At 40.8% G+C, this 16,857-nt stretch overlaps 1 protein-coding gene across 1 annotated transcript; it reads left to right on the forward strand.

Moving 5' to 3' along the window:
* The first annotated feature begins 174 nt into the window (after positions 1-174).
* On the forward strand, positions 175-10,353 carry ptcd3 (pentatricopeptide repeat domain 3). Its single transcript, XM_080465319.1, has 23 exons — positions 175-287; positions 1,163-1,215; positions 1,728-1,767; positions 1,862-1,907; positions 1,988-2,056; positions 2,261-2,365; positions 2,699-2,822; positions 2,947-3,050; positions 3,130-3,291; positions 3,366-3,426; positions 5,250-5,332; positions 5,413-5,557; positions 5,707-5,757; positions 5,982-6,074; positions 6,169-6,197; positions 7,237-7,343; positions 7,430-7,508; positions 7,590-7,680; positions 7,775-7,860; positions 8,843-8,979; positions 9,104-9,145; positions 9,221-9,379; positions 10,127-10,353. Exons 1-23 carry the CDS (start codon positions 199-201, stop codon positions 10,188-10,190), a joined length of 2,019 nt encoding a protein of 672 aa, XP_080321445.1. The 5' UTR covers positions 175-198; the 3' UTR covers positions 10,191-10,353.
* Positions 10,354-16,857: the final 6,504 nt, after the last annotated feature.

Consider the following 16,857-nt stretch of genomic DNA (forward strand, 5'->3'; position numbering starts at 1 on the left):
ATTAGCTTTTTAGAGTAAATGGTATTGTTTGTACGGATAGATTAACGTTAATGGTAAAAAAATATACAGATGAAATAGATAAATTTTCTTCAGGGTATTTATTTTTCAACAAAAGCAGAATTTATCTGTTCACAGGTCACCCCCTCCGTCTTTACGTTAGTGGACTGTCCCTCCCAGAATGCTTCACTTCGTGCCAACATGGCGGCGCCCTGCAGGCACGTAGGGCACTGCATCCGAAAAAACGGAAGAATTTTGTTTTATAACCTCGAGCGGCGGCTCGGGAACAGGTATAATACATTTGAGTGCTTGTTACATCACAGTCATACTGTTTGATTGTTAATATGGCGTCATAAATGTGTTGTGTGAGTGACAGCAACACTGAGGAGGTCACGTCTACGTCTCGTTAATTTATGTCACAGTTGGACGAGGACACAATATTTCTACTTATCTCTTCATCCCATGTCTCTGTGCTCACAAAACCTGCTAAAAGTATCTTCTGTCATACATATTTGCTTGCTGTCGTGTGAAACGTGACCAGTGAGAGACAGGTGTGGACCTCAGACGCTCAGGTTTCTTCTGTAATGCAGCCATGTTTGATTTCTTTCCTGCAGAATAATCTGCTTTGTTTTTGTTGTAATGAGTTTTTGAACTATACTTTCATTATTCATCATTCATCCTTCGCAATGATAACATAATTCTGGTATATTGCCAATCACTACCAACATTATCATGCAAGAATGTAAGATTGACTTGTTTTAATATTGTTTTTACTGTTGTTATTACTTTTAATATTTATTAATATTGTTCGTATTCCTTTGCTTCTCTTTTATTAGTGTCCATGGCACAGATTATTTGTTGTTTGATATCTTCACGAAAGAACCAGACTGCTGCTTTTTGTATGCTGTTGACCGTTTGTATGTTGGTCTCGTGCTTCGCTTCAGTAAATGTTTTCTTAAGCGGCTTCCTTCGGGGCCTTTCTGAAGCTCTAAAATGTCTTAGGAAAAAAAACACAAAATCAGAAACACGAGAAAATCAATCATCAGAATGAAAAGTTTTTGTTATTCTGAGGGTGTTCGAGCTTCCACTAAATGTGCCTCTAAAGACGGACTCTTTGAATATCTGCTGTGTGTAATCGAGTGTTTCCGTGTTTTTTTTTTTTTAGGAGCTTCAGTGGGAGTTCGGCTCTGCAACAACAGGCTGCAGAAGCTCCAAAAGGTAAATCACTAAAAGGGCTTGAATCATTATAAAAAAACCACTTCGTGACAACCGACTTCACGATGAAATAAATGCAAAGCTCATGTTATCTTCACATGGAGTGCTTGATAATGGACGTACTCTCGCTTTTTCTTCTACTCTGCTGTTAATGACCTATTTATAGAGGCAAGGCACATTTCTGTCATTAGCACCATTCAGCCACAAGGTGATTCACAGTTCTTTACTGGGAAAAAAAGGAAATTCAGTCATTTATTGCAATTAGATTGTATTAATGTGGCATTATTACCATATATACTTCTGTTTATACTCTTCATAGCAATACATAGCTTACAATCATCTGATAATCATATAATTATAAGCTCCTTCCATTGTTCCTTGATATCAGCAGTGATTTTGGGCTTTTCATCAGATTTATTGAACGTTGGAGAGAAAACTTTAAAACAAATCCCCTTTCTAAAACTGATTTGAAGCAGTGATGATTGAAGATGGATGTTTTTTGCGTTTTGTTTCAGAGTCTACAGAAGCGATAGTCATCCCCAAGAAGAAGACATGGTATTGCATCGTCATTACTCATTAACTCTTCTTTCTACCAGCTGTAACATTGCATTAATTCAAATTATTTTTGGGGGGTGGGGGGATGCAACAGGAGCAACGTGGCGGTGCTGGAGGCGCTGGCTTCCACCGTCAGCAGGGTGAGGCTCCCTCTTATGTTGTTTTTCAGTCCTCATTTCTGTTTCGTGCGCTCGCTCACCGTCTTTGCTCTCCCCTGCAGGACTCCACAACGTATCCATACCCGTTCCAGGACGATCCTTACCTCTCCCCCAGGACCAATGCTGAGTCTGTATGTACAACAAACACATTCTGCCTGACAGCAACACAATTTATCATCTCTAAGTTTACTTTCAAGTCAAGCGTCGGCCTTGTCATAAAATATGATGAGGTGAAAAAGACTTGAGTGAACAATGAAAGAAGTCAGCGAATTTTCAGTTACCACAGTAAAGTGTCGAGTTCTTACTCTTAATCATTTCTTTCTGTCTCTCTGCAGAAGCTGTTCGCATCCGCTCAAGAGTCGGGACGAGCTTCAGCCAAATATTTCATCAACAACAATCCCAAGTTCTTCACCAAAGACTTTGCAGAGCCACATATACCAGTAAGAAAGCAATGCAGCAGTCACTGAAAACTATAAATAATTTAGTAGTTCTACATCGTAGAACTTTTTCCTCCCACTGATGTAACTTTAGATATAAAGTGATATAATAAAAACTTGAGTAACGTTTAATTCCACTGGCTTTTGAAGATGTAACTGGAATGAATCACTACTTTTCAGTAATTTTCTGTGTGTGTGTGTGTGTGTGTGTGTGTGTGTGTGTGTGTGTGTGTGTGTGTGTGTGTGTGTGTGTGTGTGTGTGTGTGTGTGTGTGTGTGTGTGTGTGTGTGTGTGTGTGTGTGTGTGTGTGTGTGTGTGTGTGTGTGTGTGTTGCAGTGTCTCATGCCAGAGAGTGTGTCGCTGCGTCTGGAGGAGGTGAGCGAGGCGGCGCTGAAGGAGCGAATCAGCCTGAGGAAAGTTACAGCTGCTGTCGACATGTACGATCAGTTGCAGCAAGCCGGTGCGCACCCACACACACACACACACACCCCCACACACACACACTTCCTTTGAAATTGTGTTGAATTATTTTAACTTCCTGTTGATTTAGTCAAAACTTAACCATAAGCTCAACCTTGATGTAGGCACGGCGGTCTCCATGGAAACCGTCTACAACCTGCTGGACCTCATCTGTCTGTACGGCGATAAGGATCCGGTTCAGGAGGGAGAACCTCAGCCGGATGACACAGTGAGTCTTAAAAACACACCTCACACCTCCCCCCTCCACCCCCCGGCTGGTGCTCAGGTTTTGTCCGTGTGTCCTGCAGGAGGCCAGGGAGGAGCAGAGGAGGAGGATGGCGAGGGTCTCCCGGGCCAACGACTTCCTGAAGGTGACATGGAGGGAAAACAACAACGCAGTGAGGATCTTCAACCTGCTGCCAGAGAAGGACACCCGCTGTTACTCAGCTCTCATCAGAGGCATGGTGAAGGTAGGAGGGGCTCCCCCTGCTGGTGACGTTCTGCTTCTGAAAGGAAGATCTGATCCATGTGTGACCATCCACAGCACGGAGCGTACGCTAAGGCCTTCAGCATGTACACAGACCTGCTCAACAACAGGCTGACAGGTGAGACTCCATAGGGGGGGGGTTAATTGAAGTACCTGAAGTAGTCAAGAGTCAATATCTACTCAGGTTTCATTGATTGAGATTCAAAATAAAAACAAGAGCATCCTACTGAACTAAAGGAAAATCTGTCAGAATAATTCTCATAAATTACGAAGTGCAAAGTACTGAAAAAAGAAGATCAAATGGAAAACCTAATGCCGAACTGGGGTAAATGAATTATTAGAATAGAATCAAATAGAAAATGCTCTATTCATACCAAAGGGGCAAATCCAAGGTGTCCAGTCGCTCACCTAATAATCATGATGACGATGATAAAAAATTCACAGTTGCAATCGTGGCAGCGATAAAATAAGTGAACCGGGATTTAAAATGTAACAAAAATGAGGGTGGCAGCACTTTAGGTTACTAAATGTGGCACACAATGGTATTACCAGTTATTGTATTATCTGAATAAATTATTTAGTTAATGATTAATGAGAAATCCGTACAACTGATCAAATTAAACAGTAACTAAATGAATAAAATCAAAACTACCTAATATGCAAATTTTACACAAATTAATATTACACTCCACTACTTACACTAATATTGTGCAAAGATAAATTTTCTATCTTTGCGCAATATTAAAAAGAAACTAGTATTGTAATTAAAGTATTTATTTAATTAATTAACCAAAATATTAGTTTTATGGAGCATTATAGAGGCAGATATTATAGGCAGATAAATTCATATTATATTAATCTTAATCTTAAATTTACTAAACACAATAAAGTGAGGGTCACAAAGTTTTCTTTATTAATCGTGGTTATTTAAAAAAAGAGGTGTGGTGTAGTTTTATTTAAATGTGTGTGTAGAAACAAGTTGATATTATTGTGGAGGCATTTAAACATGTAAAATGATCCTTCAATACGAAATTTAATGTATAATTCAGTTGAGTGATGGTATCGTTGAATGTAGTTATTTTGTTTCTCATAAAATTCAAATCAGTTGTATCAGGATGTAAAACATTTTTCACACTGTGTAGTTACATAGAAACCTTTTTTAAAAGGTTTATTTTAGTCTCGTTATTCCTTTTTGATTGAAAACAAATTGTGGTTGATATTCTCAAAACTTCCACCAGAGGGCGCCAGATCATTATGGTTGCTGGAGCCACCCTGAAAATAATTTTTTAAAAGACAGAGACGTTTTAGTTGAAAAACTTCAATCTCAGTGTTGATGTTTTCATTATGTGGCAAACATCAAAATACTTTAAAGCACAGTTTGATTAAAAGCTGTGGATAAACACATTATGTGCCTCTGTTTTTTTTAATCAAACAAAATAAGTAAAAGAAAAAACATTCAATCCACCAAAATGACAGAAATTCTAAAATTATGCATATTTTTTCCTGGATTTTTGTAAAATATTAACTTCAGATTATTGAATTCCACTTTCATACAGTGGTATGCAAATTAAACATTTTAATAATGTATTTGCCTAATCACATTTTTCTAAAAACTGTCTTCAATATTCCCGCGTTAAATGCATGAATCGAGTGCAATGATGAGGAGAGAATCACACTTTACCTTAAAAAGAGCAACTTTTTCCGGCGTTTATTCTAAAAGTTTAATCATGATTATCAATCAGTACCAATAATTTAGAAGGAAGTTAAGGGTTAATGAAGCTTTTCCTTCTATTTCTCAGCTCAAATGAAGCATACAAAGGCAGGAAAACAACTGAAATCATGACTTTTAAAGACGACAATAGGCGTATTTAAAAAAACCTGAAGGCACAAAAGATGTTTGGAGGAAGGAAGGAGACTAATTACTCCACCATCTCTCCTCAGCTGACATCCACATCTTCAACGCTCTGATCTTGGCTGCTCAGGACACACAAGACAAATACGCGGAGAGATGGGAGCTCATCACGGTAAGACTTGATAATCCAGTGGGATTATTTCCCGTGGGAGTCTGTGTTCCTCCATGCGTTTCCTCCTCCGTCCTGTGCAGGACCTGCTGAAACAGATGAGTCGGCAGAAGCTCCGCCCCAACCTGCAGACCTTCAACAACACGCTCAGAGTGCTGCGCCGCTGCGGCATGCTGGCCAAAACGCAGGCCCTGAACGTCCTCAACGAGATGAAGGCTCTGAGGATCGGTAACTATCACCACACACTCCTCAAGTCATTCCTGACCCGGTGTGTATATGCTGCTGCTCACACACACACACTCACACTCACACTCACACTCACACACACACACACACTCACACTCACACTCACACTCTGTTCTCCCGCCTGTGTGCAGCTCCCAGTGCCGCCACCTTCGAATACATCGTCAGGATCTTCCACAGATCAGGTACGCCGAGCGACTTACATTCAAACATGTATATTTAGGTTTTAAAGTTAAATGAAAATAACTTCTTTATTAAGGGCAAAAAAAAAAAACTCTGGAAAATAATTAGAAAAAAAGGAATTAGAATAAGTTTTCCAGATAGAATAATGAGATAAATTATAGTTGCAACATGGACGGCGCCTTGCGAGCCTCGCCGATCATTTCTGGCTCCCTTCTGTTCTCCGCAGAGTCGTTCAGCCAAAACAACAGCAGCAGCATGCTGCAAGAGGTGATGGCTGAGCTGGAGGGAACCAGCTTCACCTGCAGGGACCCTCACGACGGTCGGTGCTTCGTTTCAACTCCTCCGCCCTGCAGCCTGATTCAATATTCACCTGATTTGGTCTGTGACCTCTGACTCTGTCTCTTCTCCTCCAGTTATGTTCTTCCTGACTGCGATGAAAATTGTAAGTCCATATATTTAAATTGAGTTTCTGTTTGTATATCTTGTACTGATTCTGACACATCGACAGGCCGGGACCACTTTAAAGTGTCTTTCTTTACAGCGTGCAATCAAACTCTAGTGCAGGTTGATTGACTGTGTTTAAGGATTTCAGAAGCTCAGTATCCTCACCGTGTACCCCAACTAATGTATAAGGAACTCGTTTTGACAATATTTTGCTTTATTTCACTTTTTCCTGAGATTAGATCAAACATAGTTGATGAATTTGGGACAAAGTCCTCATGTAAATTGATATTCCAGCAGCAGTACAGTAGAAAACGTGTGAAAAATATTAAACTGCATGGATATTTTGTGATGATGTTCTGCTCAGCGCATAATATGAACGTCTTTAAATATATATATCACTGCAGCTTTTTTTCTAATGTGAGTCTAACCGTGAACTACGCCACGATGGTGAACACTGCTTTAAATGAATGGATTTATATTGTAGGCCGTCCTTTATCATCAGTGACTCTAAATGGCCTTTAATACCCTGAGCTGGATAATCAGAGTATAAAACATTAACGGATAGTCTTGTGCTTTATTCCTATTCTTTTAATTTTGTAGTTATTCTACAGATTTACGTCTTCAAAGTGTTGCTATTTTAGTGGTTCCTACAGCAAAAAACCATAATAATAATAATTACCATGCAGTGATATTGTCTTTTCTGGACTAATTTGTTAAAAAATGTTCATGAATATGTGTGTCTAATTTTTTTGAGGGTCGTTTAGCTTAAATAAAGTAGATTAAACACGATTTCTTTGGAGGATAAAGTTCATTTATCTGACTTTCATCGACCTGGAGGAGCACATGTCAGCTAAAAAGACAAGGCTGGTATAAATGACAAGCACATGACGCAGTCAGCACTTAGACAGACGTCATGAACATTAAATAAGCAATATCAGCTCATGAGGATTTGTTTTGTGGACTTCAGCAGCTTTTTAACCAAAGATTCGGTCTAAGATCACACCTGCCATCCCATGCTTGTCCCCTTTGTCTTGTAGTGTTTGGACAATAAAGACCTGGAGCTGGCGTATAAAGTCCACCGTCTGATGGAGGTCGGGGAGAACTGGAGGCTGCTGGGAGATTCCTTCCATCAGGGCATTTACTAGTGAGTAGTAGACCTTCAGCTGAGTTTCATCCAGGGTTCGGTTATTGTTTGTGTTTTAATCTAAATCCCTCCTCCACCCTCTGCAGCTCTCGCTTCTTCAGCCTGCTGTGCATGATGGAGCACCTCGACGTGGTGATGAAGTGGTACAAGCGGATCGTCCCCTCGGTCAGTGCGCGTTCCTGCCATTTTCACTTGTGCCGGTGAAGGAACGCTAGAGGGAATGTGTGTGTGTGTGTGTGTTTGCAGCTGTACTACCCGAACCCGCAGGCCCTGAAGGATCTGCTGCAGGCGCTGGACACGGACAACCGCCTGGACCTCCTGCCCGCCATCTGGAAAGGTCTGCTCATTGCGTCCACGGTCAGAGACCCGTGTGCCGCGCCACACGTGGTGCTGTCAGACCCTCAGCAGTCTGTTCTCTCCCTGTGTCGCAGACGTCAAGTCTCTTGGCCACGATAACAAGCCGGACCTGGTGGGGGAGCTGCTGAGCCTGATGGCTCGAGACCAGCACGACCCAGAGGTCAGTCGGATGCTCAAATAATCAAAACGACAAGGAGTTCACCCTGAAACGATCTCCATACATCTCCTACTATTTTCTTAGATTGTTACCTGATCCTAATGGCAATTAAAAAGTCAATATTTATTTATAATGTGCTATAATTACTATTTTGGACATTTGTGAGATATTGAATCCTCATTTTCTATTAGAAAGTCTATATTTATAGCATAACACAATGTTAAGTCCTTATTTTAAGAACTAAATCACTATTTTGCACATTTAATAAAGACTTATTTTGTATATAATAAATAACATTAAGTCTTTAAATTAAACAGTCAATATTTATTTTGTTAAAGAATACAGAGTCCTTACTTTAATGTACTAAATTAATATTTTGGACATTTATCAGATACTAAATCTTTATTTCGATAAAAAAAAAAAAAAAAAAAGAATATTTATGACATATTAGCATCCTGATCCTTATTTTATGGCGCTAAATCACAATTTTGACAAAATAATCCACCGAGCCTTTCTTATTTCAATCAAAGTCCAAGTTCTTAGTTGCTCTTTTGTTTTTTTATTATTTGAGTCATTTTCCCGTGTCACCATTACTGGGACTGGTGAGAGTGTGTTTGTGGGGCACTGATTTCTTTATTTTAAAGAGATTTGTGCATCGATTCACTTTTGTTAGTTGTTTTTTTTTAGAAATGATCACATACAAATCACCTTTTTTAAGTTCTTAAGTGACAATTCCTGACATGTAATATTGTTATTTTTGATTTTGTATTTGAGATTGTTGATATTTGAGATTGTGTGTGTGTGTGTGTGTGTGTGTGTGTGTGTGTGTGTGTGTGTGTGTGTGTGTGTGTGTGTGTGTGTGTGTGTGTGTGTGTGTGTGTGTGTGTGTGTGTGTGTGTGTGTGTGTGTGTGTGTGTGTGTGTGTGTGTGTGTGTGTGTGTGTGTGTGTGTGTGTGTGTGTGTGTGTGTGTGTGTGTGTGTGTAGGTGCAGGCCTCCTTCGCAGTGTGTGCTCTGGATGTGAAGGCAGTGATGGATGTGAAGTCTGCCGTGGAGTGGAGCGCCTCCTCGCTGTCGGACATCACCATGCTGCTGCTGCGAGCCGACCGGAGCCTTCAGGCCTGGTGAGAGAGACAGAGAGAGAGAGAGAGAGAGAGAGAGAGAGACACTCTGAGTCCACCCACCTGCACAGGTACGTGAACCTCTGACCTCCGACCTCACCCGCCCGCCGTCTGCTCCTCTGTGCAGGGAGATGCTGCAGCTCTTCAAATCCAAGAACAGAGTCCCCTCGTAAGTCCCCGCAGCCTGATCCCTTCCCCTTCACACGTGAGCAGAAGAAGTGATTGATGCTGTGTCTCTCCGCAGTGAGAGGCTGCTCTACGCCTTCCTCGCCGCGTGCCGCCGAGACGCCGCCCCTGAGAAAGCCGTGGAGCTGGTCCAGCTCTCCGCCGCCTTCTGCCTGCCTTCAACCTCGCGCCTGGCGAACAGAGCGCTGGAGGAGTTCCATCTGAGCGAGGAGCAGAGGTGAGGAGCACACGTCAGCACTTTCCCCCCACTTTTATCCCCCGAACAGCACTAAGATCAGCAGCAGCTGTATTCATGTTATTTCAACGTAGAACAAACACATTCATGGTCTGACTGCCTTAAAAAGTCATTATTTAGCTATCAGCATCAGAGCTGTACTTTTGATCTATACTGAGATGGACCTGGTGCTTTTACCAAAGTCTCTGTGCCTCTCCTTCAGTAAACAATGTGAGCATTTTAGAGTCATTTTCTTTGTTTGATATTTGCTTTTCATTTTCAATGGAAAGGATTCATTGAGATAAAGGAGCTGATTCGATCATTTAATCTTCTTTCTGCTCCCTTTCAGTCAGGAATTTTAAAACTTTTGTTCAGTATTGAATTGTTTTGTTTTTGATTTTTACAATGAATGAAATGCATCAACTAAACTTTTACCACTTCTGCATACATGTGCATACATGTGAACCAGCATTATTGTCTTCATCTTAAACATGACTCACCTCCAGTTAAAGGTACCAGCAGGGTGACATGTCACATGTGGTGCATAAGTTAGTAGAAAAAATGTGTTTAAATGTCTTAATTTATCAAATCAAACAGTAAAATAAAACTCTGAATGTTTGTATTTTGCATATGAGCTCAGGGTTTCATACCCCAGTCGCTCAGTTTGAAATAAGTGTCCGTCATTGACTGCTTTCACTATCTGATTCTCGTGAATGAATCCCTTCCTGTTGTCTCTGCGTCCTCCTCCAGAGCCGTTCTATCTGAGCTGGAGTCTGCAGGAGAGACTCTGACTTCGCAAGACGGCACCAACTGAACCACGTCGACTCCTCCGCACATTCATACCTGTCTCTATACGTGTAGTCGAAATAAATGTGACCGAAATACAACGTGAAGCTGCTTGTCTGCTCCTTTCCCAGTAGAGGACGCTGTTTATCCTTCATGAGGGAATGGTCAGGGAGCGGTTGAAGTTGCATTATAACAGAATATGTGTTTCAAGTTCTTCTTCTCCTTCCTCCTCCTCCACATACTGTGAAGTCATTAAAAGATCTGAGAGAGGAGCATCTTGAGTTTCTAAAGCTACTATCAAAGTCACACACAGTCTGATATCTGGCCAACTTCCTCACATCCCCGATGAGCTGCTTCCTCAAGCTGCGTCGTCTCATTCCGAGGGTGAGGAATGCTGGTATAGTGATGGCAGTGTGTCTTCACATGCCGGCGGGGTTTTACACACAGCGTGTCTGAACAGGTGCCTGTTCCCGGCAGCTTTAATGTTTTTTGTTTTTGTTTTTTGGGACATCAGCGAGACATTTTAAACAGACTCCGCTAGTAGCCTTATTTTCAGCTGAGGCATCTTTATAATGTGTGTACCTGCTGCTGCACACAGAGGTGTGTGTGTGTGTGGGGGGGGGGGGGGGGGGGGGGGGGGGGGAGTCCATACAGGTGAGTCTTTCAGGGATTTTTTATTTTTTTTTAACGTGTTGACCAATCAGCAGCTGAGCTGGCAGCATGACCAAATAAGGACAAGTGGGCTAAAGTGAGTGAAGGGAGGCTGTGTGTGGGTGTGGTCTGTAGACACACATACATGCGCACACACACACACACTGAATGTGACATGATAGGCACGCACTTATAAAAACTATTTCAAAGTCCCATTTTTAGGGAAAATGTCCTAAACTTGTTAATTCATGAATTGTCATTCTTTGCTTTGACATTCGTCTGTCCTGAAGCCTGGCTTGGACTCTGAATAACCTCGGTGCAAAGTTACAAAACAACAATGGCACAGATTGGTTTGCCCTTGGAGAAGAAAAGGCGGGCGAGCATGGCCTGAAAGGAATCTGTTCAGCAGACTTTGCGGAAAAAAAAGAAAAAAGAAAGAAAGAACAACAGTGGAAGTGGCTGGTCAACGACATTCCTGTCTTCCGCCCCATGATGCTGCAGTGTGGCGGAGGTCACACATCCAACCTGTCCACAAACACAGGACGTGATGAAACATCCTCCAAAGCTTCCGATCTCTTATTTGTAAAGCCAGATCTGTGAGGGCGTGACTGTGTGGTGAAGTCATTGTTTTCTCCCCGTGAGGACAGTGTAAACAAGCGGCAGTCATGGGAGGGAGGTAAACAAAGAGGCAGAAAGGAAAGAACAATGTCTTCAATTATATTAAACAATAGATTCTGATTGAACACCAGAGATTGAGTGAGTGATATTTATCTGAACAGCACTGCATAAAGTGTGGTCTCTTTCTGGTTTTAATTACTATTATTTCTTTTTTTTATGAATGAATGTACATTTAAAGGAGCTGTGATAACGTGATAATGTTAAAATGCATTAATGTGGAGACTACAGTAATGCTGAAACACACTACTAATATAGAAGTTATGGTAATGTAGAAATGCATTAATGTACAGTGAAGGCTGATATGTAAGTATAGTCATGTAGAAGCTACAGTAATGCAGTAACACAGTAATGTAAAATCTACGGTCATGGTAATGTATATCCTCTGATAATTCAGGGATAATGTAGAGCATATGGTAAAGCACATGTAAAACCTATAGTTATGTAGAAGTACCTTAATGTAGAACCTATAGTAATGCAGAACTGCAGTAATCTATAAACGCGATAATGTAAAACCTATGGTAATGTGTAAACTAATGTAGAGAATACAGTTAAGTAAAACTTAATACCAGGAAATATTTCACATTTCTTTCAGTCTTACATTTAATTTATTCGCAAAAATTGTCACCATTTACTTCTTTTTAACGGCGATATCAATGACCCTTTCACATAATGGGGCATTTCTACAGCTTTAAAAGAATGAATGGCATCCAAGATGGTAAATGTTTACCCTCGCTGAGATTGACGGATACTAACGGGCAGCGAGTGCAGCCCGTCCTACACAGTGGAAACAGAAAAGGCCCAAAATTCCACAGATCTGGAGTCATCCTGGCTCAACCTCTGCTTCTGAACTGTGTCATTACATTTCCAACTGGAGCTGTAACACCACTGAAAGCAGCTTTTATACCCCTTTAATACTGTCATCTATCAAAAAATATATATATATATATTAACGTTCACTTGTTGGTTATTATTGTGACAGTTGTCACAGAGCTTTTGTCACATGAGAAATAAATGACTAAATATAGTTGGACCAATGACAGGATGATTAAAATGTGACTATTTGTCCAATCTAGTTTTTGGTATCCGAAGACCTTTTCACCAATATCCATCCATCCATCCATCCATCCATCCATCCATCCATCCATCCATCCATCCATCCATCCATCACACTCATACAGATGCTGAAAAGTTTTATAACTAACTGTGTTTAGAAAATATTATTCATTTCAAAAGCAATTCAACAAATCGATGACTGGCCTCGTCAACAACCTGAATCTGGATGAACTTAAAATATCCATGCATGGTGTTCTGGATGATGGAATGTGGTACAATACGTTCTGTCAATAATATTATTTTAAACAAGCGGCGCCCTGCCACTTAACTTCATTTTTAGCCGATCAATATGTTTGTTCTTCATGGATGAGGCTGTGCTAATCCCACATCCTGAATATACAACAGACATGAGCAACTGCTGGCTGAAAGATAGATTGACAGGAAGAATTGATTAGTCATGCTTAAACCTGATATCAACAGAAATTATTCCTAATTTATACTAAAATTAGCAGCATTTTAAGGTGGAAATGATTGAATACATGAATTTCCTTTGAACAAACATAAATAAAAACTATTCAGGGAAATGAACTACTCGCTCCAAGAGAGTGGGGGCAGTTATGGCCTTTACCTTGCAGCAGTTCTAAATTATGGTTGTGCAATCCAGCACTATTTAGGCTGATATGCTGTATTTCATGGAGCAGATTCTTAACTATTTAAAAAAAACTAATAAATATGTGCAGTAATAAAGTGTTTTTACTCATACAATGTGTATTCATAGTCTTGTTTTTAATGCTACATGTTTTTACATGATGGCCCATTGAATAATGTCCTCAGTCTGCCTCGCCCACCCGGATGCTCAACGTACATTATTGGCAAATACAGTTCATCTCCCATCTGCAGGACTTCTGTGGAATATCTGCCGACACACTGAATGTTCATGCATGCCATTGCATTGACTAATTTCCATATGTGGCTGGTTTATGGAGCTGCAGTGGTTATCAGACAGACTATTAAGAGAAGAGCTTTGCATGTGTGTGTGTGTGTGTGTGTGTGTGTGTGTGTGTGTGTGTGTGTGTGTGTGTGTCCAGGGTGTAACCTGACTTAAAATCAGCTGGGATCTGCTCCAGTTTCCAGAAGCCTTGAGTTTGATGCAACATATTAAAGTAATACTTAAGGAGTTTGCACAAAAAGTTGGTTAAAGTGAGAAACTGGAAGTATTAGTCAATCATCAATACCATTGGTCACACTTCAGCCTATGTTTTGTGTAACTCTGTCTGCTGTCTCAGAGCTCTGCGGCTGCCAGCCTGGACATGCAGGAATTCTTTGTCCTCCTCCTCTCATACCTTTCTTTCCCTTTTTTCCACCCCCTCTCTCTGTCTCTCTCTCTCACTCTCTCTCTGGAGTGATGTGCTGAATCTTGTCAGAGCAAATTCCACGGAGGAAAGAAATAACTCTGCAGGAAAGGAGGCGACTTAGCCATTACCTGCATGAGCACAAACGTCTATTTTAGCATCAGCCCGAGCCTCGGTGGTCCTAACATGTCTGTGAACAGAGTGACCGGAGCCTGATTCTTGGAAATGAGAGTGTGTCCTTTAATCCCACCATGGAAATAACAAGTGTCCTGTTCAACAAATGAAAACCCTCCTCTTGCCAGGCTGTGGATGTTTGAAGAAGACAAGACACTGATGGCACTGGATTGCAAGCTGTGACCAGATTTATCTTAATATAATCCAACCTCTCAAAAAGCACTGACACACCAAAGTGCTTTGTATGTTTCTCCCAACCAAAGAGGTGCAGAAATATATTTTATTTAAAATGTTCTATCACTTTTTTTTAATGCAAATGAACTCTGGTTATACACTCTGCACTGTTTATAGAAAGACTACACACGCTAATTCACTTTTGCATGTTTTTGGACTGTGGGAGGAAACTGGAATATAAAGAGAAAAAATGCAAACTCCACACACCACACACACACACACACACACACACACACACACACACACACACACACACACACACACACACACACACACACACACACACACACACACACACACAAGATCCAACATGCTGCAGGAAATCTTGTGAGTGAAGTATTAAAATCCACAAATGAATCTCAATTATCTGAAACAATATCATTATGAATGGGATCCCCGGTTTTGCATGACAGCTTTTTAAAAGTTTTCCTCTGAAAACACGTCTTTTATTCAACTATTGTATACCGTGTCTCCCTGTCTGTATTTTCTTATCAGAATGTTTGTCTAAAATAACGGTGAGAAATTAGGCATGCTTGGAGTGGATTTCTAATCGTCTTTATGATTATCAGATGCTGCAACAACTTGAGCCAAAAGGTAAATTCATTCATTTGAATTAAGAAGGATCCATTTAAATCAGGTATTCGCTGCTGCAAGCTTCTGATAAACCATGTGTCCAACAGGTCAGCCTCACATTCTTCATAATTTAACTCCAATTTCTAGGATTTATAAGGCTTTAATACATTCAGATCATCTGAAGTGCTTCACTTAGTGAGCAAGTAACTCAGCTAATCTGTGAGAGTGGGCTATCCGTCAGGCTCTTTAGTATGTTGAAGAATCCTATCTGATCTGTGTTCAGCGTGCATTTGCCACACAGTGGATTTCATGTGTTTAATTAAAGCAAAACCACATGGTAACTTTACATGCTGCATCTTTAGGAAGAATCAATTCATGAAAATGCCCGTTTTTCATTGTGTTTTAGGAGACTATTTTACACAAAATGATATTGTGATTTGTGGCGTGTGATGTTCACAAATTGACCTTGGGGCAACAAATTTACCCCCAAAATACTCGAATGCTGCCTTTTTGATTTAATGGAGGAATAATTTCACATTTGCCATCTACTATCTATATATTTATTTATGGGCTAAGACTTGAAAAGAGGGTTCTCGTCTTCTTATTGTATTGTGCTTTATATATATTCAAATTATGAGGCTTTGAGTAAATTTGACTGTGATATACGTATCTCGGCCAAATGTCCTCTGCTTTTAGAAATGACAAAATGGTCACGCTGTTTGGAGCCACTGAACCTGCTTCAGTTCAGTACTGTTCACGTGTTTATAACCCCACAAAACAACATTTTTAAAATCCCCTTTATAGGAGGTTCAACACACATTAATGTGTCTCATCGTCTTCTTTTAATCGCATGATAGTTGAGAAAAATACACGCTGCGATTGAATGACTGTAGTTGCCTTTATCCATTCGCTTCCCAGAATTAATGGGAGTCAACAGATACAAACGGGCAAGTCAGGTGACGTGTGGATGAGCTCTTTTTCTCACACATTTGTTTGGAGCTTACCTAGTCAAGTTGTGACACGGCAGCTGGTGGTTGCAACACCACTAAACATATTTGGTTAACAGGTGAATCACTCCGTCTTTTAATGGTGAAGCTTGTAATGTTGCTCTAACAGGCTATTATCGGGAAATAGCTTCTTGGGGGAGTGTCAAAAATATCACGAGTGAAGTGGTGGGCGCACTGATGTCATGTAGTCAAAATCTGCAGGGAAACAAAGACCACCCTTGATGATCGGTGCTCCTTTCGTAAACAGCAGCCCGAGGACCTTGGATTGTGTCTGCTGGTGCATAACTGGGTCTGCGGGCAGGCAGCCGGCTCATGTGATAACACTGATAGTATGTCCACCAGCCCAATAAACTGTTGGCCTATTCACTATTGTTTGCCCCTCAGCAGTGTGTGTGTGAGAGAGAAAGACTGTGGCAGGAAGAGATGGTTTCAGAGAATAAGAGTGAGAGAAGCTGACGCAGCGACGATTGTGCAGTTTTAGCAGGATGCTGCTTCAAACGCATGACTCATGAAAACAAACAGAAAAAGCTTGTGCCGTTTTAAATTTAAACACTTTATGACACCTGTGGACAATGGTGAGCCGCAAAGCTTCTTTACATGAGCTGCAATGAAGAGTTTCCTCAATATTACTGATGCTCGTTACTAAAATGTGCTTTTAAACATTAAACCAGTATTGTTTGTGAGACTTTATAAAAGTCTCGGTCATTCTTTTTGATGCATGCATCCTTTTTATAGGCGCTTTTTAAAGGTCCCATATTCTGCAGTTTTTCAACAATTTCGGACATGTGTCAAAAGTCCAACAACATTGCATTCGAAGTGTATTTCCCCAAATTGACCCTTGGTCCTGAATTTCAGCCAGTCTAAAAGTCCCTCTTGTGAGCTCTGCTGAGAACAGGCTGTTGCTGCGTCTGTACCTTTAAATGTGAATAAGTTGTGTCTTTCCTCCTGGGGAGAAGATCATTGTTGCCAGATT

This window comes from Lipophrys pholis (assembly GCF_963383615.2).
Source record: "Lipophrys pholis genome assembly, chromosome: 6".
In the NCBI taxonomy this organism is placed as follows: domain Eukaryota; kingdom Metazoa; phylum Chordata; class Actinopteri; order Blenniiformes; family Blenniidae; genus Lipophrys; species Lipophrys pholis.

What these genes read in the sequence shown, in the direction of transcription:
- ptcd3 (XM_080465319.1), top strand. Translation starts at nt 199, where the DNA reads ATGGCGGCGCCCTGCAGGCACGTAGGGCACTGCATCCGAAAAAACGGA. An exon ending in CCAGGACCAATGCTGAGTCT is followed by an intron (nt 2,057 to 2,260) that starts GTATGTACAACA and finishes GTCTCTCTGCAG; the next exon opens with AAGCTGTTCGCATCCGCTCA. An exon ending in TTGCAGAGCCACATATACCA is followed by an intron (nt 2,366 to 2,698) that starts GTAAGAAAGCAA and finishes TGTGTGTTGCAG; the next exon opens with TGTCTCATGCCAGAGAGTGT.